The sequence below is a fragment of the Magallana gigas genome, chromosome 7, assembly GCF_963853765.1.
Source record: "Magallana gigas chromosome 7, xbMagGiga1.1, whole genome shotgun sequence".
Taxonomy (NCBI): domain Eukaryota; kingdom Metazoa; phylum Mollusca; class Bivalvia; order Ostreida; family Ostreidae; genus Magallana; species Magallana gigas.
The window spans coordinates 33,177,235-33,202,666 of NC_088859.1; the positions used below are offsets into that span (position 1 = coordinate 33,177,235).

At 32.9% G+C, this 25,432-nt stretch overlaps 3 protein-coding genes across 3 annotated transcripts; all 3 read right to left on the reverse strand.

The window, feature by feature from the left end:
* Nucleotides 1–5,033: 5,033 nt before the first annotated feature.
* LOC105336643 (regucalcin) lies at nt 5,034–9,413 on the reverse strand. The gene is made up of 5 exons (XM_011441048.4): nt 9,210–9,413; nt 7,429–7,602; nt 7,074–7,289; nt 5,472–5,615; nt 5,034–5,292 (listed from the first exon to the last, which is right to left on the reverse strand). The coding sequence occupies exons 1-5, from the start codon at nt 9,364–9,366 to the stop codon at nt 5,051–5,053; spliced, it is 933 nt and encodes a 310-aa protein (XP_011439350.3). The 5' UTR covers nt 9,367–9,413; the 3' UTR covers nt 5,034–5,050.
* Nucleotides 9,414–13,202: 3,789 nt separating this feature from the next.
* LOC105336644 (regucalcin) lies at nt 13,203–17,201 on the reverse strand. The gene is made up of 5 exons (XM_011441051.4): nt 16,935–17,201; nt 15,030–15,209; nt 14,711–14,926; nt 14,476–14,619; nt 13,203–13,843 (listed from the first exon to the last, which is right to left on the reverse strand). The coding sequence occupies exons 1-5, from the start codon at nt 17,089–17,091 to the stop codon at nt 13,614–13,616; spliced, it is 927 nt and encodes a 308-aa protein (XP_011439353.1). The 5' UTR covers nt 17,092–17,201; the 3' UTR covers nt 13,203–13,613.
* A 1,566-nt stretch (nt 17,202–18,767) lies between these two features.
* On the reverse strand, nt 18,768–23,389 carry LOC136269487 (regucalcin-like). Its single transcript, XM_066065763.1, has 5 exons — nt 23,154–23,389; nt 20,299–20,477; nt 19,981–20,196; nt 19,745–19,888; nt 18,768–19,112 (listed from the first exon to the last, which is right to left on the reverse strand). The coding sequence occupies exons 1-5, from the start codon at nt 23,309–23,311 to the stop codon at nt 18,883–18,885; spliced, it is 927 nt and encodes a 308-aa protein (XP_065921835.1). The 5' UTR covers nt 23,312–23,389; the 3' UTR covers nt 18,768–18,882.
* Nucleotides 23,390–25,432: the final 2,043 nt, after the last annotated feature.

Genomic DNA, 25,432 nt, shown 5'->3' on the forward strand with positions numbered 1-25,432 from the left:
AGGAACAAAATGAGAAATAACAAACAAAATTTATTTTTACTGATTTTAATGATCATTATTAAAAGGTAAAGAAAAGATAAAACATAATTGTATCTACATAAAAAAACGGCGTTGTGTTTATCAAAATATTTTAATACAATGTAAGTCTGTTTAACATTTTATTAATGCTCAGTGGTAGTTTGTTTAAGTGTATAAGACTAGGAAGGGGCCATTGGAATAAAAGTTTGATAATTTCGGGTTCCTTGCGGTGGTAAAAGTTTTCGAGACAAAGCCAAAGTTTTTTTGTTAGGGCAAGTCCACGGGTTGCATTTAACAATGATGACAGATGTGTGGTTCCCTCTGCGCTCGCCCCAACGGTCACACCGTAAAACATATTACATGTATATATGAAATGGTTGTTAAAAATATGTAACCAGATGGGATCTTAAGGTGGAATAACACATCGTCATAAAATGGCTGACCTCTGATCGAAACGACATTTTGTTTTATGAAAAGGATTTTATCGACGGCAACATATAACTTACTTCATAGCCGAGTGGATAAAGTGTCGGGCTTGTGATCCATTCATACCGAGTTCGAATCCCGCAGGGACTTTTGTTGTTACTTACTGAATTGATTTTTTAGATATTCATTTTTTTTATCCTCAATTTGCAAATTTTTCGCTTATTTGACATATGTATAGTTCATTTAGCATTATACCTTTCATAATCAAATAATTTACAATTAATTTCAGTGACTTTTTCCAGGTGTGTTATTCCACCTTAAGAAGTACTTTTCATAAGCTTTTCAGTTTTTTGTAATTTTAACATTTACTGTTTAATTATTCTTTAAAAGCTTAACATCATTCATCGAAAGGCACCGTTACACAACGCGGCTATGTTAAGGCTGTCCGAAGCTAAATATTTATCGAAAAATGATACTATTTTAATTATCGAAAAATACTTTAACCGAGCGAGTTTCTTTAAACTTTTATTACATAAATTAACAGTGACATCCAACACTATATTTGATGTATTTTTGTGACGTCATATATTTTTCTTAAGCACGTGACGGTGTATTCTTACACGGAATATATAATCTATAAAAATCGCATAGACCCCTTCACGATAACTGCGGTACTGCTATCTTGCAGGGCAAAATGATATACTTTGCCGAAATTTCAGTAGGTAGATAATTAAATGACGTAAATGACACAATTGACGTTACGTCATATTTCACCAAACTATGTCATTTTGCCCTGCAAAAGAGCAGTGCCGCAGTTACCGTGAAGGGGTTCATTGGCGCAAGTGAATAATGACATTAAATCAAAAATGTTTTTGTAAAAAATCCTTCGATAAGTAATGTATTTTGCAGTTCTTGCTGGGGGTTCATACAAATATTTCGTTTATTTGAAATATTGTCAAAACATTTCGCACCGCCATCGAAATTAGGCACATTTTTACCTTTTAGGCTCGATTTACACAAAATCGGGTCAATTGGTAGGTTTCCCCCAGCAAGATTCACATTGGTACTTATTTTCTCTCCCGATTTCACGTAAAATATACTAAGATTGTTTTTATCTTTCACTTGTGCCAAGCCGTTTTTTATTTGCATTATACATATCACCATTCATTGGATTACACGTAGCAGGGGGAGTCTCAAAACCATTAGTTTATGAATAGTTATTTACCTATTACGAAGCTTTAAACTGTTGGTTTTTTTATACTCCATATCGGTGATATTGAATTTAGTATCGCTAGTATTTTCAACAGTGTCTATGTAAAGGAATGAAGCGGTTTTATTATGCACAATGAATATCACATTACGTTACGATACATTCCCTACGAACGATCGAAAGGAATGCAGATAGTGACGTCAGAGTTAACTATGACGTCATATCGTATGAAGTACAGACAAGTGACTTTCTACATATCGCTGTGAAATTAATCGGGCAGCCTTAACATAGCCGCGAAGAATAAACTAAGTCTTGTAATCCCCCCCACCCCCATCGATTTTATTACACCACACCCTACTGCCGCCTAAACCTCGTGACCGACGTGTAGTATTTCTTTTGTGGTTAAATATTTTGCAGGTAGGAATAGCGGGATAGGGATGGAACAGAACGATGGTTTAACAAAGCGAAAGTAGCCTCCTAATTTCAGCGCAAACTAAACTTCCAGATAGGTTGTGTATTACGATATATTCACGTTGTTCTGAAAAAAAACCCCATTTTAAACAATATTTTGATATTTCTATTGATATATTTTGGCATAATTAGTTACTTTCATAGAAGTAAAGAAAAACATAACTCCAATTTTTGCCTAAAATTAGCTTATTTCATGTAATATCTCAATCTTTTAAGATGTGACCCCTACTTTTTTTTTTTTACTTTTATACGAGAAGTCAAGAAAAAGTTAACTCCAATTCTGGCCTAAAATTAGGTTATTTTATGTACCGGGTAATATCTCAAGTTTTTGATAGATGCACATGACCTCTACTTATTTTTAACTTTTTTTATATGAGACATTAAATGTTTATCTATTTGTATGCAAAGTTTTGGAAAGTTGGCATTACTATTATTTTTTTTTAATAGCGTTATAGTTTGATAACTCCAAAATTTTGTAACACTCTTACATTTGCTGTTGTATTCATTATGTACTGACATTTGAAGCAATCAGTAAAGAAAGGTTTTTTAAACTGTCGTACACGTAGTTTGATAGCTTCCCCGCAATGTATACAATCACTGGGTTTTTTTGTCTATAGAAATTAAATTAATATAGCACTATGATGATTTTGATGATTAAAAATGCTACACGCGATGCAGGGTAAGTTTTCGGAAACGTATATGTAAATATTTTAAAAGCTGTCAATTTCGTAACGGTAGGTTTATGCTGTGACGTCGCGCACGGTGTTGGTGTTAATTTCGGTAACGTAAAAAAAACGTCAAAAACGTCATTTTCACTCGTCATTATCATAACTGAATGATACATTTCATTAACCACAACATACAAATAAATTAAAAAATAAGACCTTTAAGTTGGGTTTTTTTTCCACATGTAACAGATTTTATATTTCAAAACTGTTATATAAATAAATATTTGTAAGAAATATCAATGTTCAAAAGCATGTGATTCGCTCACAGCTTTCAATTCTTATTCCTAAATTCTTAAATGAACTTCCTCTGAAATTAGTCATATATTATAAAGAATAGCTTTTGATTCAAAAATGATATACAAAACTCCTTCATTCCCGAGTCTGTTCTACCCTTCTATGTTTCCTTTTTTCTTCATTAATGTTAATTCGTAGTGTAGCAGTCAACGATCCCGTTGAAACAATCAAAATACATGTTCATCGTCACATCAGGTTTAACGTCATTGCGTCATTTTACATGACCCTATATCTTATTAGTAAAAATAAATTAATTCGACCGGTTAAGTTAAGATTTTTATCATCAATTATGTCTGTAAGTTATTATTCCTATATCTTATTTAGTTATTAGTATACTTTGGTACCTTCTTCACAAAATAATTTGTAGTTATTTATGATTTTCTCTAGAACTGTTTTTATGAAGAAAAACCCCGCACACATACTGCATGCCGTAACGTTTAAGTCCTTGCGTCATTTTACGTACCCGTGACATATAACTTGATGTTGACATCATTTTTTTCCTAAAAATCAATTATTTTTATTTGCAATGCTTGTATATTTGGCATCAAATTGTTTGGGGGAAAAAGCACATTTCTAACTGCGATTCATTTTTGTGAATTTTCTGCGCGACTTTTTAAAAGAAGTGTCTAAGTTACTTTCTCTTTCATTGCTTATGTAGTTTAATGTGTTTTTATAAAAGTGTGACATTTCATGTTGACATTCTAAAATGATTCTATTAAGAAAATTTGCGGACACATTTGCTTCTTTTTAATGGCTATACAACTTATGAAAATGCACATTCTAAAATGATTTCTATTATTATGAAATATAGCCAACATTTTTTAAAATGGGCATGATACTTGTGATCGCCATGCTACGCATAACGTTCGACTGTGAAATGTATCTCTTGTGACACGTGTCTTGAATAAACACCAGCATAACGAAATTTTTTTTATCATTGAAAATTGAATTATTATAAAATATATATTACGAAAATTTTACACAGAAACAATTTCTCTTTATCAAAAAAGTCATATATTTAAAAAAAAACTTCAATAGATCATCGCAAGTTCCTGAATCACAATTTTTATTTTGGCAATTAACTCATCTTGCCCTGGCTATTTTCGAGGATTTTTTACGCATCTACAACTCCATTCTGGGAATTCTTTGATCCGGCGTCGATCCCTGGCATTGATTACGTCAAAAACGTTATGACGTATATCTGTTACATTATCAAAATAATTAGTCCATCAAAAATTTCTCTCCCAAAATGAAAGTTCACCAAGATAATGTAGTTTATTTGAGATATGTACCCAAAAAGTGTTACCTATCTACATGCCATTTCTAGAAAAAATTTCAGGTTTTAACACCGATTTATGAAATATAAAAAAAATTCCTACATTTTATTACATGTTTTGTTGAAGTCCGTATACATTCGAATAGATCGGTATATAAAATTACATATGTCCAAATTTTTGTTTTAAAAAATACTCAAATACTGTGCGCGCACCCTGAAAGGACATTTTAACACCAACACCGTGCGCGACGTCTGTATCGAGTCAATTTTGGACCGTGTTGAATGAAATCAAATCTTTTAAATAGGGGCGAAATTACGCGCTTGTAGCGTAAAGTTTATTTTGTACAGTCGATTTTTTTCTAAAAGAAATACTCTGTAAATAGTTGTGTAAAAATCTTTAAATAAAAAGAACATTACTTTTTAAATTTTAAATCATTTAACAAGTGGATTTACTACACTAAAACACGATCAATTACAACAACAAAAAATGGAAAAAAATAAACAGATTTTCATTTCTTTGTTTAATTTTCAAAGAAGAACAGTAAGAATAACTAAAAAGGCGATTTGATTGTCCCCGTTGTTTAATCTTATTGGTATATTTTAATTAAAAAAATAAGAATGGAAGATTTACATCTTTAGATAATCAACTTTCCCTTCATAAATGTGGGCATTTCGACCTTTCACTCCCAGGCCTGTAACTCGAAACAAAGACCCAGAGAGTGGATATTTTTCAAATTCTTCTGATGAAATTGCCTCGTCAGTTCCATAAGCTGAAGTGGTGACGTAAAGTTCATCTAGCCCCTTCCCGCCAAAACAACAGGAAGTGACCCTCAGAACAGACGGGATGTCAATAGACTGAAGTCGTTGTCCTATAAATTAACAAAAAATATGCTTATCATGAGAATACAAACAGAAATTTATATATGCCGTTTTCTTTATTTTCTTTTATAGATAAATTGGTCTAAATTGATGTAGGTTTTGATCTTAAATTACTAGTAGTTGAAACCACAAGGGTATAAAGGAAATAATTGAGCATTGTTTTAAATACCCGTTTCTGGATCGTATCTAGCGACTCTTCCAGCAAATAAACAAGCTACCCAGAGTTTGTCCTCAGCGTCCATTGTCATACCGTCAGGATAACCATAATCTTCCACGGATTTACCCTCCATGTCTACAGCCACTCTCTGGTTGGCTGTTAGAATTAACCAAATACATGTGACAAATTTACATACTTTCAGGGTTATTCATGCAACATGATTATGTCCAGATATGTTTAAATGTTTGAAGACGTACATGTACATGTATATGGGGAACTAAACGAAAAAATATTTTTTTTTGTTTTCAATAACTATGAACTTTTTATAAATCATAAGACCAAGAAACGAAATACAAGATGCAAAATTATCGATCAAAACACAACGACAACAATGACTTTATACACGATAAGTGTTCCTTAGTGTATAACAAAAAGTATTAATAAAAACCCCAACAAGGACAACATTCAAATCAACGGTTTCGCTCAATACAAACACAGACTGAAACGACATATACACTGACGCGAAATCGAAAGAAACGTACTTGCGCAAACAGTTATCGGGTGGGACTCTTCTAATAATTTTTTTTTGAGTTGATTTAAATCAATTCTTCTATGCAGTTACTTTGGCAAACCGGAAGTAAAACGGTGTTTGTACTTAAGCACAAATCATCACCGCTGACGAACTTAGTTCTTGAAAATAATCGATGAATTCGATATAATGTACTTTGAAGCATTGTTTTTCAAGGAAACTTATCTATAAATACCTTGAAAATAGTCAAATTTTCAATATTACGAGCATTTTAGATATATTTGTAGTCTTATGTATTCTTACGCCAGAGTTCAATATACTCTCGTACAATCAGACGCTCGGCTGTCTACGTAAATTTCCGACAAGCAGAGAGTCTCTCTTGCCGAGGGTCTGGTTGGACGAGATTAGAGTTCAATATTGCTTGGATCCATACTATTTCTCATAAACTGATTCGATTTGATCACGTAGGTTGATGGTTTTATTACTATGTCTTTAAACATTACACAACATGATTCATATCATGACATATATGGTTTCTCAAATTTCTTATCGGAAAAGTCCGCGAGTTCATATTGTAAAAAATGTGCGTAATTCAAATGCATATATGAAAAGAACTACTTGCCATGCAAAATAACGTATCTTTGATTTAAAATAAAAACAATCGATAAAATCAACTCCCGTCAGTACTTAAGTACTTTGGTTGGTTTTCAAAACACTTGTTGATGATGAAATTAATTTAAATCGGTATGATTTCATCTCATGAAATGAACAACTTTGTTTAGGGCTTATGGATCAGATCTTATGGAAAGGAAAATTTGTTGTGTAGGTTTGATACAAAACCTCTGATTTTGATTTCATCCTCATTAATTTGGATTTGAACACTGATTGCTGTACATTCAGGGTAAATCAAACTGCAAGAAGTTTAGTTGGTTGTGTTTTGATAAAAAAGTTTAAGTTTATGTATATTCGTTTTGCAAAAATTTTCGTTGATCATTCAATTAGCCAATTCATTAGGTATTTATGGTAATGAAATTAAGACAAGCACTTTTGGTTATCTTTGCTATTTCATTTCACCATAAACTTACATATATTTCCCGTGGATGTGTCAAAATCGTAACGATAGACTTTGCGTGGTATTGAGTCGATGTGAAACATAAATTTCTCGTCTGATGACCACGCAAGACCGTTAGAAATACCGATATCTCTGGCCATTGCATGTAAACTGCCATCCAAATCTAATCGATATAAGCTTCCAATTCTAGGCATATTTTCAAGATCAGAAGCAATCGGACCGACCGTTCCTGAAAATTAAAATCAATAATGAAATAATTCTATATACGACTTCAGTTACATTCGTGTGTATTATCTACTTTATGAATATGACATTTTAATGAAATCAACTTAAATAAAAAAATACGTATAAATATAACTGTAGCATACCTGCCCAGACCCTCCCCTGGGGATCACATTTACCGTCATTGAATTGTAGTTTTTGATCCGACTCTTGAAGTTTGATCACTTTTTTGGTGTCCCAGTCAAGATGAACTAGGCAACATCCCACCGCAGCGATGAACCCTCCTCTTCTGGCAGGAACCACAAATGTTACTATGTCTTCTGAAAAAGTCAGTAAGTATGCATATAGTTAAACTGAAGACGTTATACTTTCCAATCCATCTAATCAATCCTCCCAAGCATTGTTTATTTACCCATTACCTTTCATTTATTAATTAGCCTGATTAAAAAAAAATTGTGCTTTCTTTCAATTAATTTATTACAAGCATTGTCACTGTCTATGTTTTAGTTCATGTGAGGTTTCTGTTACAAATATATTTTAATTTTCAATTTTAAATAAAATCTTAAATGATTTTTTTTCAATTTTTCGAGTCATTAGAAAGCGTGTCTACCTTCTGTTCTCATTTTTGCTATATGGGGAAGTTTGTAATTATCGAAAATGGATGTAGAATTTTTATAATTTTGCAATAATTGCTTATCAGGTAGAGTCGAATTATAGCATACGCACATCATTTCACACGTGTTTAAATAGCAAATGTGTTAGCATATACTCTTGTGCAGGCATTTCATAGTTTACTGACACATGTCTTCATTTATTAGTTAAGCTTATAAGGCTAATGAAAAACGGATACACGAAAAACTAATTAAAAGTTAAAGATACTTAAAAGTATTTTATGCATAATGAAACGATGTAGACACACAAAAGGAAGATATCATACACGGTAGAAAAGAAGTGTCGACTTAAATGCGATTGGCTGCATCGACAACACCCTCTCAAACATGGTTTGTAAAGTGTAGTTGTTGTTCTTCAAATAGTTTCTTAAATAGTGTTAGTTTACTGCTAGATTTTGTTTTCCTTGTCTTTACCCATGTCATTTATTTCTTTTGTCATGAAGAAGGGATTTGTTGTCCCTAAAATTTGACATAATCAATTGTTCGTGAAGTTAGCATTATATATATATATATATATATATATATATATATATATATATATATATATATATATATCTCAAAAACCATGTAAGCTTTCATGCTTATGAAAGCAAACCCTATCCTTGTACTTTTCTCGCCAGTTACCAAAGAACTATATATGATAAGAGTTAAATTTGGCCCCCATAATTCACCATTTTTTTTTAGTGGTTCGGGTACAATAATATGTTATGTTATAATTTAGAAGAGTTGATATAAAATATATTTTTTACATATTTGATTGATTTATTTGCTTACTTGCAGTATATGACGTCAGAAGTGACGCTATTTCTATAATTCAATCAAAATTAGTCGAAAATTGACATTTTTCTTATCTTTTTACAAATGGGAAATATAGAGCGCATGCTTGAACCAGGAAATTTTTTTTGTCACTTATTAGACTTGGCTAGATACATCTCTGATTAAAATATTTTGTTGGTTCAAGCATGGGCTTTATGTTTCCTGAAAGAAAAGCTGCTTGAAAACAAGCTTTTTTATGCTAAAATGCAAAAATGGCGGGAAAAGGTTGTCTTTACAATGCCGTATTTCTTAATTGTGGGCACTTGAATCAAAATGAACATTAAGTTTAAACATCACATATATATCTGTACAAAGAAAACAAAGAATTACAGTAAAATAATGATATTTTTTAAGGGGCCATTTTAGGCCCATACCATATATAGTACTTTACATCTTGAAATTCTTGAATTTCTTAAAGAAATAATTATATGTTTAGTTACCCGTATAAAAACATTCGTCCGTTTTTGTTCCAGGTTGATATCTGTGAATAGATTTTTCTACTGCATCTACGTACAGAAGCGCATTGGTGGCGTCATCCCAATGGGGGCCTTCTCCACATGATTTTGCTGCATTTTTGACAACACACTCGACAGCCATGTTGAATCTTTTGTCAAATACAAATGTTTACTTTAGACCTAACGGAAGCATTTAGCAAGGAAGAGATTCAACCTACTTATCAGTTGCATAATAACGTGAAAGAGCTCGACTGATATATCTTTTTAAATCATCTAATGGTGTGCACAGAGGCACGTAGTACTAGTGTCAATAAGAAAGGGAGGAAACTTGTCTACTTTATCATAATGGAAACCTTTTTTAAATGATCCTTTTACATTAAATTTTGTAGATTTTATAGCCAAGTGGCCATACTCGGACTTATTGCAATGGAATGTGATAGTTTATAAATAGTGCCTGTTTAGGAGGGTAAGAGTTGAAATTGACATCCGAGAAAACTACTGTCAACCGACGCGAAGCGGAGGTTGACAATGGTTTTCGAGGTGTGTCAATTTCAGTTTAGTATATAAATAGTGCCTGTTTAGGAGGGTAAGAGTTGAAATTGACATCCGAGAAAACTATTGTCAACCGACGCGAAGAAAACTTTACTAATTTTATATATGAATGACGTGAATTTTTTTTTGGCGAACCGTACGCGCATAGTTTACGCGCATGTAACAATTTGTTGTGTTACCCGTTGCTAAGTGTATTGCAAACTTTACTAATTTTATATACGAATGACGTGAATTTTTTTGGCGAACCGTACGCGCATAGTTTACGCACATGTAACAATTTGTTGTGTTACCCGTTGCTAAGTGTATTGCAACGTTTGTATATGCGTTTATATGATCAATAAAAGAATACAACACCATTTGGTTTTTCATTTTACTTATAAACAATGTATATCCTAAGGAAATTATGTAAATTGGTCATTGGTCAGTTGTGTTGCTACATCTTGGCTTTTCATTGGTAAGAGATTTCCCGCGGTATGTTGGTCTTTGTGTTATGTTTTGGCGGGTATATCTATTCATATATTCAAGAGGGACGGTCGACGTTATGATCTCTTGAACATTACCTTTTTATATAAATAATTCATCAAATTGCCCGACCACAATTTGACGATACTGAGTAGTACATAGACAATATCGACTGTTGACTTTAATTTCTTTTTTTCTGATAACTTTTATTTATTTTATATCATTTTCAAGTGTAATAAACTGAGTTTTAATATGTAAAAAAATTAAATCAAGATTAATGCGTATTTGAATTAAATTCATGAAATATCACAGAAGTGTATATTATCAAGTTCGCATATTATCTAAAATAGGTCGACATTGTATATGCCTGATTGTAATAAATGGTCCATTCCAAGTGTACGAGCCCTGATCCATAACCAGGTACATATGTAAATATAAATATATATTCATATCATTTTTAGGAAAGATATGCATTTCCGCATATTCTGTTGATGGCATTTTCAATAAAACACTTTTCTTGACATCTAACATATGTAGATTATCATTTTACAGTATTATAATGTATATAGATATCACTACTGAAATAAAAATAGTTAAAGGCATTCGTGTCGTGTATTTATCGCATAATCAATGACGTCACGTCTGTTTTTTTAATCTAAAGTTTAATAATTTTCAAGGTTATAATTGTTAACCAAATGTGGTTTCCAGTGAATATTTAATGAACTACATGGTTTCTGCCACAGCCTTTAAGGCTTTATCAAAGTGTATGCTATTTTAGGTTTATCGAAATTGTTTATTTTTGAAAAGGACTATATATGGTTTGAGCCTAAAATGGCCCCCTTAAATGTACATTGTTATTTTACTGTAATTCTTTGTTTTATTTGTACAAATATACATTTGAAGTTTTTTCATAATTTTTATTTTGATTTTAAGTGCCCACAATTTAAAAATATGACATCATAAAGTTAACCTTTTCCCACCATTTTCTCATTTTTAGCATAAAACGGCTTGTTTTTAAGCAGTTTTTCTTTAAGGAAACATTGAGTGACTGCTTGAACAAACAAAATATTTTCACCAAAGTTGTATCTCTCCAATACTTATAAGTGACAAAAAGTTTGTTCTTGTTTAAGGTGGCTCTATACACCACTTTTTGATGACGCAGTACGCAAAAAAGTAAATCTGGAAACATGCATTTCCGGTACTGGCTGATTTAAACTGAGGTGAATTGTATGGGAACCGCTATTTTGAAAAATTTGTTAAATGGATAGATTTAATTTGATAATTGGAAAATTCATTACTTACAAGTAATGTGGTATGTGACACCTTCACGTTGTGTGGTATTATTTATCGAAATAAACAATAAAATCAAGTATAAATTTTTAAAGAGTTTTTTTAGCATCATCGATATGTTACACCGTAGCGCAGTGGGTTAGTGGGTTCACTACAAACCAATAGGTCATGAGTTCGATTCCCGTTGAGAACAATAAATTTTTTAACTTTCCAAAAATTTCTAAAACGTATTTTTTGGTTGAATACCGTGAAAGAAAATTCTAAACAGGTGAAAATATTTCAATTATAATATACTTTAATGCACATTAATATCGACACCTAACGGGGATGAGAGGGTTGCTTTGAATTTCTCTCAGGTTGGGATACATAAATCCTATTAGCCTAGTCAATGTTCCCCTTTATTTATTTGACTTAGTTTTGCACTAAAGCGAATATATTCACTTATACAGGGCAAAGTCTATTATGAAATATGCATGTATTTATCATTCCAACATTATATTTAGGAAATTTTCTTCAACTCAGAAATGAAAAGTCCCCAAGGTGTTTGGGCCTTGGGATTTAGGAACGATAACCCTTACATGAGGAACTTTCATACCAAATAAAATTTAAAATATTTTTTGTGTTTATTTGCAATTGTTTTCATTCAATTTTTTATTTCACATTTATTAAAATACATTTTCTTATAACATCAAGCAACTTTTTCAGATGATTTGTCAACAGAGTAAGAAAATATGAAAAAATATGTTTTGGGGAACTACTAAAAAAAAATTGCAATAATAACATTTTTGAATGTTAAGAAGTGTTATTTTTTTTTTATGTGTCCGAAGGAAATATCCATCATATGACAAAATAATTTCTCTCAATTTGTTGATAGCTGTCTTTTTAAAAAATATTTTACAAAAACACGAAAAAACATTAAAAAATTCTTTAAAAATACCTATAGTATCCCTATCGTCATTTTAATATTTGATAAGTATATGTTTTGTGGTCTTCTATTGAAAATTGGAATAAACTGTGGGTGTATAGAGCCACCTTAAAGAGTCGCTCTATATTTCCCATTCGAAAAAAGATAAGAAAAATGTCCATTTTTGACTGATTTTGATTGAATTATAAAAATAGCGTCACTTCTGGCGTCATATACTGCCAATGAGTGCATATAAATCAAATAAATAGGTGAAAAACATATTTTATGTCAACTCTTTTATAAAATAACCCAACAAATTAATGTACATGAATCATTTTAAAAATTGCGAATTATGGGGGCCAAATTTGACTAATATCATATATAGTTCTTTGCCTTTTTAAATTTGTGTCTGATATAATGTAACAATTTAAATTGTCGATATGGGTGTTTCAGAATGATTGTTTTGGGGTTTTTTTTTCAGATTCGTATGTCAACATATTTTTAGCTGCAGGATGGTCTATTTTGTGTATCCGTTCACGGTTGTACAAACAGATACTTCGTTCTCTTGTAATAAAACAAACTGGAAAGATACAGTTCTCGTTCAAAAACATCATTAAAAAAAAGATATATCTATATATAATTACAATATTTGAATTATTTCCTCTTGCAACATGCTTTTTCTTTTTTTACAAGATTATAACTATATTAAACTTATGAATATAAAATTATTTAGATATTCTAAAATTTTAATATTTTTCAAGCAGATTTGAATTTGAGATAGATGAAAAATGCGATATACCGCATATAATCCTTTCAACCCGAATACCCTAAGTGGATATCAAGCGGCAGTGACTTTCGAGGCTGGTTAATATATCCATTTCAAGAACACTTGAAAACAGTATGGTCAACGTTTACTTTCGAAACATTTTGCCATTATACATGTATAAATCTTTGGATAAAATTTTTGATATTCAAAACATTTCTGAATATTGTGTCTGATTATGTTAAACAAAACTGAAACCATAAACTTGGATAATTACATGTGCTGTATATTCTTTATAATGAAAAATTAAAAAGTTGCAATTTCTACAGAGTTATATTCCAAAATGTTATTCCATTGCAATTGCTATATTTCTCCTTCTGATTAATATTTTCACTAAAAATATATAAAAACTTGTTCTTTATTTGTTAAGGGCTTTAATTTCTCCCTCGTAAACATGAGCTTTTCTTCCTTTCACTCCTAGCTGAGTTACTCGAAAAACGGACCCAGACAACGGATATTTCTCGAATTCTTCTGGCGGAACTTCATGCGCCGAACAGGTGACATAGAGTTCGTCTAAATTCTTCCCTCCAAAGCAGCAAGAGGTGATTCTTGAAGCAGAAGGAATGTTAATGCTTTGCAGTTGGTGTCCTATAAAACAATTTAAAAAAAATTCTTCATCAAAAAAGAAACAGAAATCTCAATTTTGTTTTTTACGTAATCTCTAATAATCGAACACCAGATCCGTAAAACATAGACGAACTCTCATTTGATCCCAGTCTCACTTTTCTACGACATTTATTCCTTTGGTAATACTGATATTAAAAGTGAGGTCGTCTAACTGTTATGGGCCCTTAGGATAATCTTCTTATTAATTTTTCTCTTGATAGTGGTTGCCAATAAAACCAAGTTGGTTTCTTAGGTTGTAATGTTAACTCAACTTGAGGGTAGAAATTAATGTCCAATAAAATTAAATTTGAATTGTTTTCATAATTGCATGAATTTCTTAAGTTCTGTCATTCCAAGATTTGCAAATTTTTAATGAGTGGGTCAATTCAAATGTCAGATTTTGGTGTGTTGTAATGACTATTGCTGGATTTAATAACTTTTACATTAAATGCATTCATAAGGTAGACCTCACCTAGGATAGATAATAGGATAGGAATCAGAACAGCACTATTCTGATCAGCTTGTAAAGGTTTTTTTTTACCTTCTGTGACGGTGACATAAACATTTTAAAAATTTCAATTCACATTATCAAATATAACTAAATCACAGTATACCCGTGTCTGGATCGTATCTGATGACTTTGCTGGCGGAGAAACAAGCTACCCAAAGTTTGTCTTCCGTGTCGATTGTCATACCGTCAGGAAAACCGTAGTCATTTATTGGCTTCCCCGCATTGTCTACAATCACTTTCTTGTTGGCTATTTACAGAAATAAAAAAAATGCAACAGGTTTTACAATATCGATGGTAATTATTATTTACAATAATCGTGTCAATTTTAAGATACATACATATATTTCCTGTAGATTTCTCAAAATCATAGCGGTATATTTGACGCGGTGTTGAGTCGATATAAAACATGGACTTTTCATCTGCTGTCCACGCAAGACCATTAGACACACCAACATCTTTGACCATGGTATGTAAGCTGCCATCCAAATCCAGACGGTATAAACTTCCAATCTTTGGCATATTTACAACGTCTGGTTCAACAGGGCCCATAGTTCCTGCATTTAATATTTAGTACCATTGCAATTACCATGCATACAATAATCATTTTTATTTTCAATGTGAACTAAGTATACATATTTCTGACAACATAATCTTTACCTGCCCAGACCCTTCCCTGGGGATCACATTTGCCGTCATTGAAGCGTGTCTGCAATCCATGGTCCACCTCGTGAAGTTTGGTCACTTTCTTGGAGTCCCCGTCCACGTGGACCAGACAACGTCCTACTCCAGCGATCAGTCCCCCTTTTCTGGCAGGAACTACGAAGCCTACTGTATCATCTGAAAAATGAAAATTTTAAATTCCATAAACAGAGGTCTCGTAAAACTTACCATTTGGGGGATACAATAATTTTCTCAAAGATGTCAGGATAGTTTTCAGACTTGAAAACGGTCTAACAGAAAAATGGAATAGGTAGATTCCGACCCCCTTCACACTTTTCCATCCGCTGGATTTCCTTTGATAGGACTTAAAAAGACCTCTTAACATTTCAAAGAACTTTGCTTTAGAGGTCTCACTGGTGTGGACGTACATACATCTTGCCTCGCAATGTTACTCGGTCGCGCTGAAATTATCACATTTCACGCACTGTTCCAAGCCAGGAGAATACTAACATCAAATAAATTAGTCAATGCATTATTTACAAACAGAAAATGCACATCGAATAAAAAAAATTGCATAAAACCCCCAAAACACGAAAGAAATACTACACGTCGGCCATGAGCTTCGGGTGTGCAATCGGATGTAACAGAATTGAGGGGTTTATATACCAGGTACCTGTGTGATGGTGCCTAATTACGAGTGGTGCTCAGCTTTAATTGGCTTATTTTAGAAAATACAGGGAAACATAGGTATATCGAACATGGGATATCTCGAATACCATGCTTCTGTCGAAGTCAGCCACCAGTTCCAGTATATATATATATATATATATATATATATATATATATATATATATATATATATAATTCCTGGTAATCTCAAACATATATTACCTGGGTTATCTCGAAGAGAAGTCAATTTCACGGTCTGCTAATCACACCCGTATGTCTTCCCCCCCCCCCTTTTCCCCCTTATTCCCCCGTTGCAATTTATACCTATTTTAAGAATGATGGTCGATAACCTCCACGCTTAACCAGTGCAGCTATCTTTGACACGGTAATTGCTACGCAGTTTAGGTAGGTACCCCAGTGATTGATAAGACAAACAAGTTCACAGCTCCCAAAAGTAACCACCCCTAACATTACCGATAATATGATTAATGATGCACGCTACTCATACAACAAACAAGTTCACTGCCACCCAAATACCAAATAAGCGCAGCGTAAATTATCATTATCATATCACAAGCCGTATAACTGATATCGATGCATGATAAAAAGAACTTCTACTAAACGAATAATATACCGAAAATTAATTAAATAGCACATACTAAATTATCAACACGCGGATTTAAATCTAATGAATTTTATTCTTGATTTGAACATTTAAATCTAATGAATTTTATTATTGATATGAAACAAATACCAAACAATGAAGAAATTGTCTCCCGCTACACAGTGTCTCAGACAAGCTCCGTACTCCCGGACTAAAGCGCAAGCTAAAGACCCACACCACAGAAACAAAGTTACAAGCCACTGCCGATGAAAAAAGAAGCGTAGAAAGTAAAGCTATCGCCAAGAAATACGAGATCACACAAAACCCTGTCAACGTGGATAAAGAATGCCCAAAAGATCAAAGACGCCTATGAGCGAGCATCTTCGGATCCCAGAGGAAGAAAATGTGGACTAATGACGCTCTATCTTTTATTGTCTGATAAAGTACATGTACATATAGTTCAGGAGTTGGGTTCACTCTACTTGAACCATGAATATATGTTATGCGAATAGAATGAACATTGTTTTCTGACTTCTCAGCAAATTATGAAACGCGAAATGCCCGCAAATCGCTTGCATTGAGTAAAAAGATCGTAAATCATATAATGATAAAGCAGTAAAATTGCATACCTAGCTGAATAGTACTGTGCTCTTTACTCTCTGGGCAATATTTGCGAATGGCGTTTTCTTGAATGTCCACATACAAAAGGGTATTGGTAACATCATCCCAATGGGGACCTTCTCCAACTGATTTTGCCGCATTTTTGATCACACATTCGACAGCCATTTTTAAATCTTTCGTCCAAGATTGAAAACTAAGCTTCAAATGTATTTGCTTATCTGACGAAATATGTGTGTCAAGCTCTAATCTAACAAGATATAGCACCCCAACATTGATATGTAGTTGAACAAAGAGTGTGTTATTCACATGATCCCCGGGCACGGATTGAAAATAAACACCTTCTGCATCTGTTTTGCTGCATGTTTGACCACACATTCAACAGCCATGAGGAATCTTTTGTCAAAGAGAAGCGTCTACTCTTTTCAGACCTGCCATGCAATACAGATACTTACAGACATAACAGTTGTACATAAATCTGCAAGGCCTGCATATATCTTTCAAATTTGATATGGTGCACATAGGCACACATCAATGGGATAGCAGAAAACCTGCCTGCCTCTACGTACCTAATAGGAACCGTAGGTAGCCAAGTGGACAGGTTTATGCATCAGAACGTAATTGTTAATGTTGATACATGCATGTTAAGAACAATCCTAGGTGTTCTTTTCATGAATCGGGAGCTGGAGAGAAGGTAATATCATTTAAATCGTTTTAAGAAAAATATATATTTCCGTGTATTGTGTAGATGTCCCTTTTAATAAAACATTTAATAAAACATTTTTTTTACATGTTGGATAATCATTTGAAAGTATTATATATAGTACATTTATATCGATATCACTACTGAAATAAAAAGGCGTTGGCGTCGCGTAATTATCGCAGAAATAATTTTCATGGTTTACTGCAAGTGGTATCAGGTGAATATTTGATGGATCATATGGTTTCTGCGACAGCCTATAAAGCTTAAACAAAGTGTCTGATATTTTAGGTAAACCGAAATTCATTAATGTTGAAATTTGATAAGCCCCCCCCCCCCCCCCCAATGTATATATACAGACATAAACATGACTGCACGCAAACGTGCAGTTTCTCTTTTTGCGCGTTGAAATTGCGTCTGATATACATGTAACAATTGACAATTTGCTTTGTTTCAGGATGATTATTTGATTTTTCAGGTTCGTTGACAACATATTTTTAGCTGCAGAATGGTCTATTTTGTGTATCCGTCCACGGTTGAACAAACAGATACTTCGTTCCCTTGTTATAAAACAAACGGGAAAGACACAGTTTTCGCTAAAGAAGAATCACTTTTAAATTTTATATATATATATATATATATATATATATATATATATATATATATATATATATATATATATATATATATATATACACACACACACACACACACACACACACACACACACACACACACAACATTCGGATTATTTGCTCTTGCAACATGCTTTTTTTAACACGATTATAACTATAATAAATTGATAAATATAAAATCATTTAAGTATTTTAAATTTATTATAATTCTTTTAAGCACCTTTGAATTTGAAATAGATAAAAAATGCGTAATATCGCACATAATTCTTTTCTGTGCAACCCAAATACCCTGAGTGGATATCAAGCGGCAGTAACTCTCGAGGCTGGTTAATATAACCATGTCAAAAACACTTGAAAACAGTATGGTAACGTATACTTTCAATACATTTTATCATTATATAAAGTATTAGATCAGAATTTTGATATTCAAAACATTTCTGAACATTGTGCCTGATGATGTTAAAGAAACTGAAACCATTAACTTGGTTAATTACATGTACTGTATATTCTATATAATAATAAATTAAAAAGTTGCAATTCCTATAGAGTTATATGTCCAAAAGTTTATTGTATTGTACTTGTATTTCTCTTTCTGGTTTTTTCTACTGAAACAAAACTAAGGCTTTATTTGTTAAGGGCTTTAATTTCTCCCTCGTAAACATGAGCTTTTCGTCCTTTCACTCCTAGTTGAGTTACTCTAAAAACGGACCCAGACAACGGATATTTCTCGAATTCTACTGGCGAAACTTCAAAAACTGAAGAGGTGACATAGAGTTCGTCTAAATTCTTCCCTCCAAAGCAGCAAGAGGTGATTCTTGAAACAGAAGGAAAGTTGATACACTGTAGTTGGTGTCCTATAAAAATAATAATAATAAAAATAATTTGTTCTTCATCATAACAGAAACAGAAATCTCAATTTAGTTTTCTACGTAAATTCACTTATAATCAAACAGCAGGCCCCGGAACCATGAAACATAGACGAACTCACTTTTGATCTCAGCCTCACTTTTCCACGATATGTTCCTTTAGTAAAAGTGAAATAGAAATCAAAAGTGTGGTCTTCTAACTGTTATGGCCCCATGCCAAATCTTTTTAGTTTGTAGTGGTTACTAAGACGACCGAGTTGGTTTCTTAGGTCGAAAGGTAAACACAATTTTAGGGTAAAAATTAAGATCCAACAATAATTGCATGAATTTTATAAATTGTCATTCCAAAATTTGCAAAATCTTGACTAAGTGGGTCTACCCAAATGTAAGATTGAAATTACTTAATTGCTTGATTTATTTTTTTTTACGTTAAATGCATGCATAAGATAGACATCCCCTATGATTGATAATAGGATGGAATCAGAACAACACTATACGTATCCACTTGTAAACATCTTTATACCTTCTGAGATGTTGACACACACACACACACACACACACACACACACACACACACACACACAACTTACATAATCAAATATAACTAAATCACAGTTTACCTGTTTCTGGGTCGTATCTGATAACTTTGCTGGCGAGGAAACAAGCTACCCAAAGTTTGCCTTCCGTGTCAATTGTCATACCGTCAGGAAAACCGTAGTCATTTATTGGCTTCCCCGCATTGTCTACAATCACTTTCTTGTTAGCTATTTACAGAAATAAAAAAAATGCGACAGGTTTTACATTATCGATGATAATAATGCTAAACATGTAATCATATAAGTTTTTTGATACATACATATATTTCCTGTAGATTTATCAAAATCATAGCGGTAGATTTGGCGCGGTGTTGAGTCAATGTAAAACATAAATTTCTCATCTGCTGTCCACGCAAGACCATTAGACACACCAACATCTTTGACCATGGTATGTAAGCTGCCATCCAAATCCAGACAATATAAGCTTCCAATCTTTGGCATATTTACAACGTCTGGTTCAATGGGGCCATAGGTTCCTACATTTAATATTTTTACCATTGCAATTACCATGCATACAATATTCATTTTTATTTACAATGTGAACTTAGTATACATATTTCTGACAACATAATTTTTACCTGCCCAGACCCTTCCCTGGGGGTCACATTTGCCGTCATTGAAGCGTGTCTGCAGTCCATGGTCCACCTCGTGAAGTTTGGTCACTTTCTTGGAGTCCCCGTCCACGTGGACCAGACAACGTCCTACTCCAGCGATCAGTCCCCCTTTTCTGGCGGGAACTACGAATCCTGCTGTATCGTCTAAAAATGGGAACTTTAAATACAGAAACAGAGGTCTCGTAATACTGAACATTTAGGGGATACAGTCATTCCCTCAAAGATGTCAGGATAGTTTTCAGACTTGAAAATGGTCTAACTTAAAAAAACGGGGGTAGGTAGATTCCTTTTAATCCTCCTCCTACTCTTCCTCTCGCTTTTTTTCTCATGTGGTGGATTTCATTTGATAACACTTCATTTGTTATTTTTTAAAATAATGCTAACTTTCATTGTTTTATAAAAATTAATACAAGTACATATAGTTCAGGGCAAGGTTGGATTCAATCTACTTGAACCATGAATATATGTTAATATGCGAATGGAATAAACATTGCTTTATGACGTCTCGACAAATTATGAAATCATAATGCGAGTTCCTAGCAAGTCGCTTGCAATAGGTAAAACGACTGTAAATTTTATTTACGGTTTACAAAGAGAAGAGCAGTATAGATATATCCTATACATCGTATTTTTTTTTATTATATACCCTTCAATTTTACCCTTCTTGATACCGTCAATTTTACAGAGTGTGATCCGATTTTCCGGATCAATACACTGTGGTGATCCGATTCCGTATCATCACTCTCTGAAATTGATGAAGTAGTACGCATCAAACAACGTCTGTATTTTAGCGCGTTTTTAAAATGGGTCGTTTCAAAATAGCTTTGTTTTTAAGATCAATTCTATGTAAGAATCAAAGATTTATAAAAGAGTCTGGCCACGCATAGTCACCAATTTTCCTTGTACACGTATTTCATACATGAACACACCTAGGTGTAAAGCGTAAAGAACCGCTAAATGTTGGTTGCGAGGGGTAACCGTTGCCATAGCAATCGAGGCTAAAAATGGAAAAAAGATAGCAAAACTTACCTACTTTGAAGCTATATTAGAAGGTTTTGCCCACTAATGTAAACTATCAAAGACATAAAACAGCCTTTGTCCTATTTTCAACTATTTTGTTATATCAGAAAATTGACGGAGAAATCACTTTTAAAATGTTACAATGGAAACCGTTACAAATTTTTGAAATCAGTTTTTTTGCGGTTTTTTAATAAGCTGAAATGGGAAACTGTTAAATTTTTTACATCCATATCAATGTCCATGCTATGTATATTTTATTTTGAAAATTGACATCCGTTGCTATGGCAACAAGGCCAAAAATAGGAAAAACTGAAAAATTGAAGATGATTTTGATATGCTTTAATTACTGATTTTATAAATTTTTTGCAATTGTTTTAGTTGAAACTTGTAAAAATATGTCTAAATTTTCATTATATACCACAAAAAGCTTTGTTATGCAACAGAGAAGTGTTGTTGCTATGGAAAATAAAGTTGCGTAAAAAATCACACAGAAATTTTTACTTTTTAAAAAGTCAAAGCAACGGCAGTTATTTTTAGAAAATTTAAGATTTTTTCAAGTGTCATTAAAGTTAAGGACATAGTTTATTTTTTCTCACCATTTGATTTTATATATTTATTCATTATAAATGAATAATATCCATTCAAAGATGCCTAAAAATATTATAATTTTCCTTACTTTTAAGCTTGTTACCATAGCAACGGTTCTTAATTTTCATATTTAATTCTTAATAGCACAATCATAATAGTGTTTACCAAAAAATCCAAGATTTGCAGTTTTTATTCAAATTAAATGAAGAAAACAGATTTTAAAATTTCTTTTTATACTCTGTCCCGAGTTTTTGCTTCCACCACTTTTAGCTTGATATTTTAATAATAGTAAATACCTTTGTGCTCAAACTACGTTCATCCACTAATATAAAAAATGTCCAGATTATCTGTTTTGAAACGCCCCCTCTACCGCTTCAGGTTTCAATACACATCCCGAAATTGAAAGTCTATGGAGATTTTGCATTGCAACAGCCATTAATAAGCCCGGATGATAACGTTAAAAAAATTGCGCGATGTATTCCGAGTGTATTCCGAATGGAGAAAAGATGTAAACATTCCCCATTATAAATCTCCGTAAGGAATCTGTTTTCGTTCCTGTGAATTTTTCTGAGTGGAAAGGGATAATTGTTCAATGAAGATATCTTGGATATATTCCCTTTTAACGATTTCAACTGTATTTCTTTCACAGGTATGTGTAATTTTATTAAAAATCACCAAAAAGCGATGGAAGCAATAACTTGGGACAGACTATAGTAACCATGGAAACGCTCTAAAAATATGCGTTTCTCCATGATTATTTTTTATCTTTTGAAAAAATTCCAACTATTTTTAATTATATATTCTACCCTGAAAACCCCAAATACTACACATTACTCACAATATGTTCTCAAATAAGCATTAAAATGCCATTTTTACATCTTTACCCTCGGTTACCATGGCAACGGGACCACATAGCAACAAACAAATGGTGTTAGGCTTTTTTACTCACCAAAGTCTATCAAATTGTCAAATATGAAGAAAATCTGTGACTATGCGTGGCCACGGAATTTTGATTCTTACATAGAATTGATCTTAAGTAATTAAACGTCATACAGTTGATTTTAAAAAAATTGTTTTGTAATTAAGAACATTTAAATAGACAATGGTTAAATTTATCAATATAACAGTTACTTGATCTAAAGGCCGGATCACGTCTCGTTGCCAGGCGCGGATCATCAGATCAAATATATTTTTTTGTTTAAAATTGCATATCTAGCTGAATAGTACTGTTCTCTTTACTCTCTGGGCAACATTTGTGAATGGCTTTTTCATGATGGTCCACATACAGAAGGGTACTGGTCACATCATCCCAATGGGGACCTTCTCCAATTGATTTTGCCGCATTTTTGATCACACATTCGACAGCCATTTGAAAATCTTTAGTTCAAGGTTAAACCTAACTAAAGCTATTTGCCTAATATCTGACGACCTCTATGTGTGTCAAGCACTAATCTTACAAGAATAGCTCGCTACGATCTGAAACGCATGTTGCAATCTTTTCAATGGTATACTCTAAAATTTGGCCTGGCCTGGCATCAATGTTGGCCTGGCCTCACTTTTGGACTAAAAATTAGCCTGACCCCAAATTTTGGTCTGGCTTTAAAATTGGCCTGGCCTTAAATTTGGTTTCTACAAAACATTTTTGCCCTCATATTTATTTTTTTATATTTTATTGATTTTTTATTGATTTATTTTTAATGCACATTATAAACATCCAACTTGGTGGCTTTAGTGTCTTACAGTGATAGTCTATTAAAAATGATAGTTAAAATTGACGTTCTGTTTTAAATTCTTAATAACTTAGGAATATGATTTTGCCCTGCCATTATATAACCTTGGCATATTTTGCAATGTATTTAGATCAAACTTCTCTCAGTATAAGACATTATCTATTCAACTCCTCTTTTACCAACGACTTGTTTGATAAAAAATAATGGAAGACTGGCCAATATTCGTTTATTCTAACCAACATCAAAGTTCACAAAATGTTTTGCTTTGTTCAAATTCTGGTTATGACCATTCCCAAAGGAGAATAAATATTTCCTAAAAATACAAACAACACAGGCATGAAACTCTACTCTGATCAAGAGATGAGGATTAATGACCATAACTGAGTCAGGTTATCGAAGGATGCAATGATGCAGTCCTTCACAAATGCCATTAATTACATTAGACCATGTGAAATGTTGAATGACAGTTTAAGCAATGAATCTGACCCCAATGTATAAGATAAGCGACAAAAAAATGTTGATATCGAAATTGACCAACTTTGAGGCCAGGCCAGGCCAGGCCAGGCCAGGCCAGGCCAGGTTTACGAGTATGCCCTTTTGAACGGTCTGTTTGTTGTGAATATGCCTGGGGCACGGATTAAAAATAAACATCCTCTTTCATCATATAAATATGTCCGATTTAGCACCATGGGATGTCATTACTGTTATTATTAATGTGGGAGTTAGAGTTACGAACATGTCAGTGCTTTCTATATGAAAAAGTTGAATTCTTGTATCATAAACCATAATCATTAGAGTTACAAGATTTAGAATAACAAAGGTTTAGGATACAGAAATACAAAATAGTAATATGTAGGTTTACTTCTAGCCTCTTCTTTTTTGAGAAGTGGGCAGGCATAGCCTACTTCCGCTTCTCTTCGCAAGCCCTCAGATTTTGATTATGGAAAACGTGTAAATGTCGAAAGCAAAGACGGTTTACCCTTCAACCCATGTTTCAACTCCAGTTTCCCTGAATTTTCGTAATGGAACTATTATTTCTTCATTTTAAACATCATTGCATGCATACATGTATATCACAAATAAATCAACACTAACATCCCTGCGAATGTTTTTGTCATTTAAATTTTAGACCACGTGGTTTTTTTTAACCCTTTCATTTTCGCAGTTAAAATTGTGCCTCGAGTTTAGAGTCTATTTATAGTATCTTGGAATATAATATCTAGACGTTTATTGACTTTAAACTTTGTCTTCATTAAATGGTGGATAAAATAAGTTCTAGAATCAAAGTACTGAAGTACTGACGGGAGTTGATTTTATCGATTATCATTTATTTTAAAATCAGCGATATGTGATTTTGCTTGGTAAGTAGTATCAGTAATCGAAATATTTCTGAGAAATTGTATGGATCCAGGCAAGATTGAACTCTAGTTTTGTTCAACCAAACGCTCGGCTGTTTCCGTTTATCTCAGACAAGCAAGAGAGACTCTCTGTTTTGTCGGATATTAACGGAGACAGCCGAGCGTCTGGTTGAACGAGACTAGTACATTGAACCCTAGCGTAGGAATACATATGACTTCAAAAAATATCTAAACTGTTTGTACCATTAACAATCTTTCTATTTTCATGGTATTAATAAATAAGTTTTCTTTAAAAACAATGCTTTAGAATACATTGCGTCGAATTTATCGATTATTTTCTAGAACTAATTGATGTCAGCGGTATTGATTTGTGCTTTGGTCCAAACACTGTTTCACTTTCGG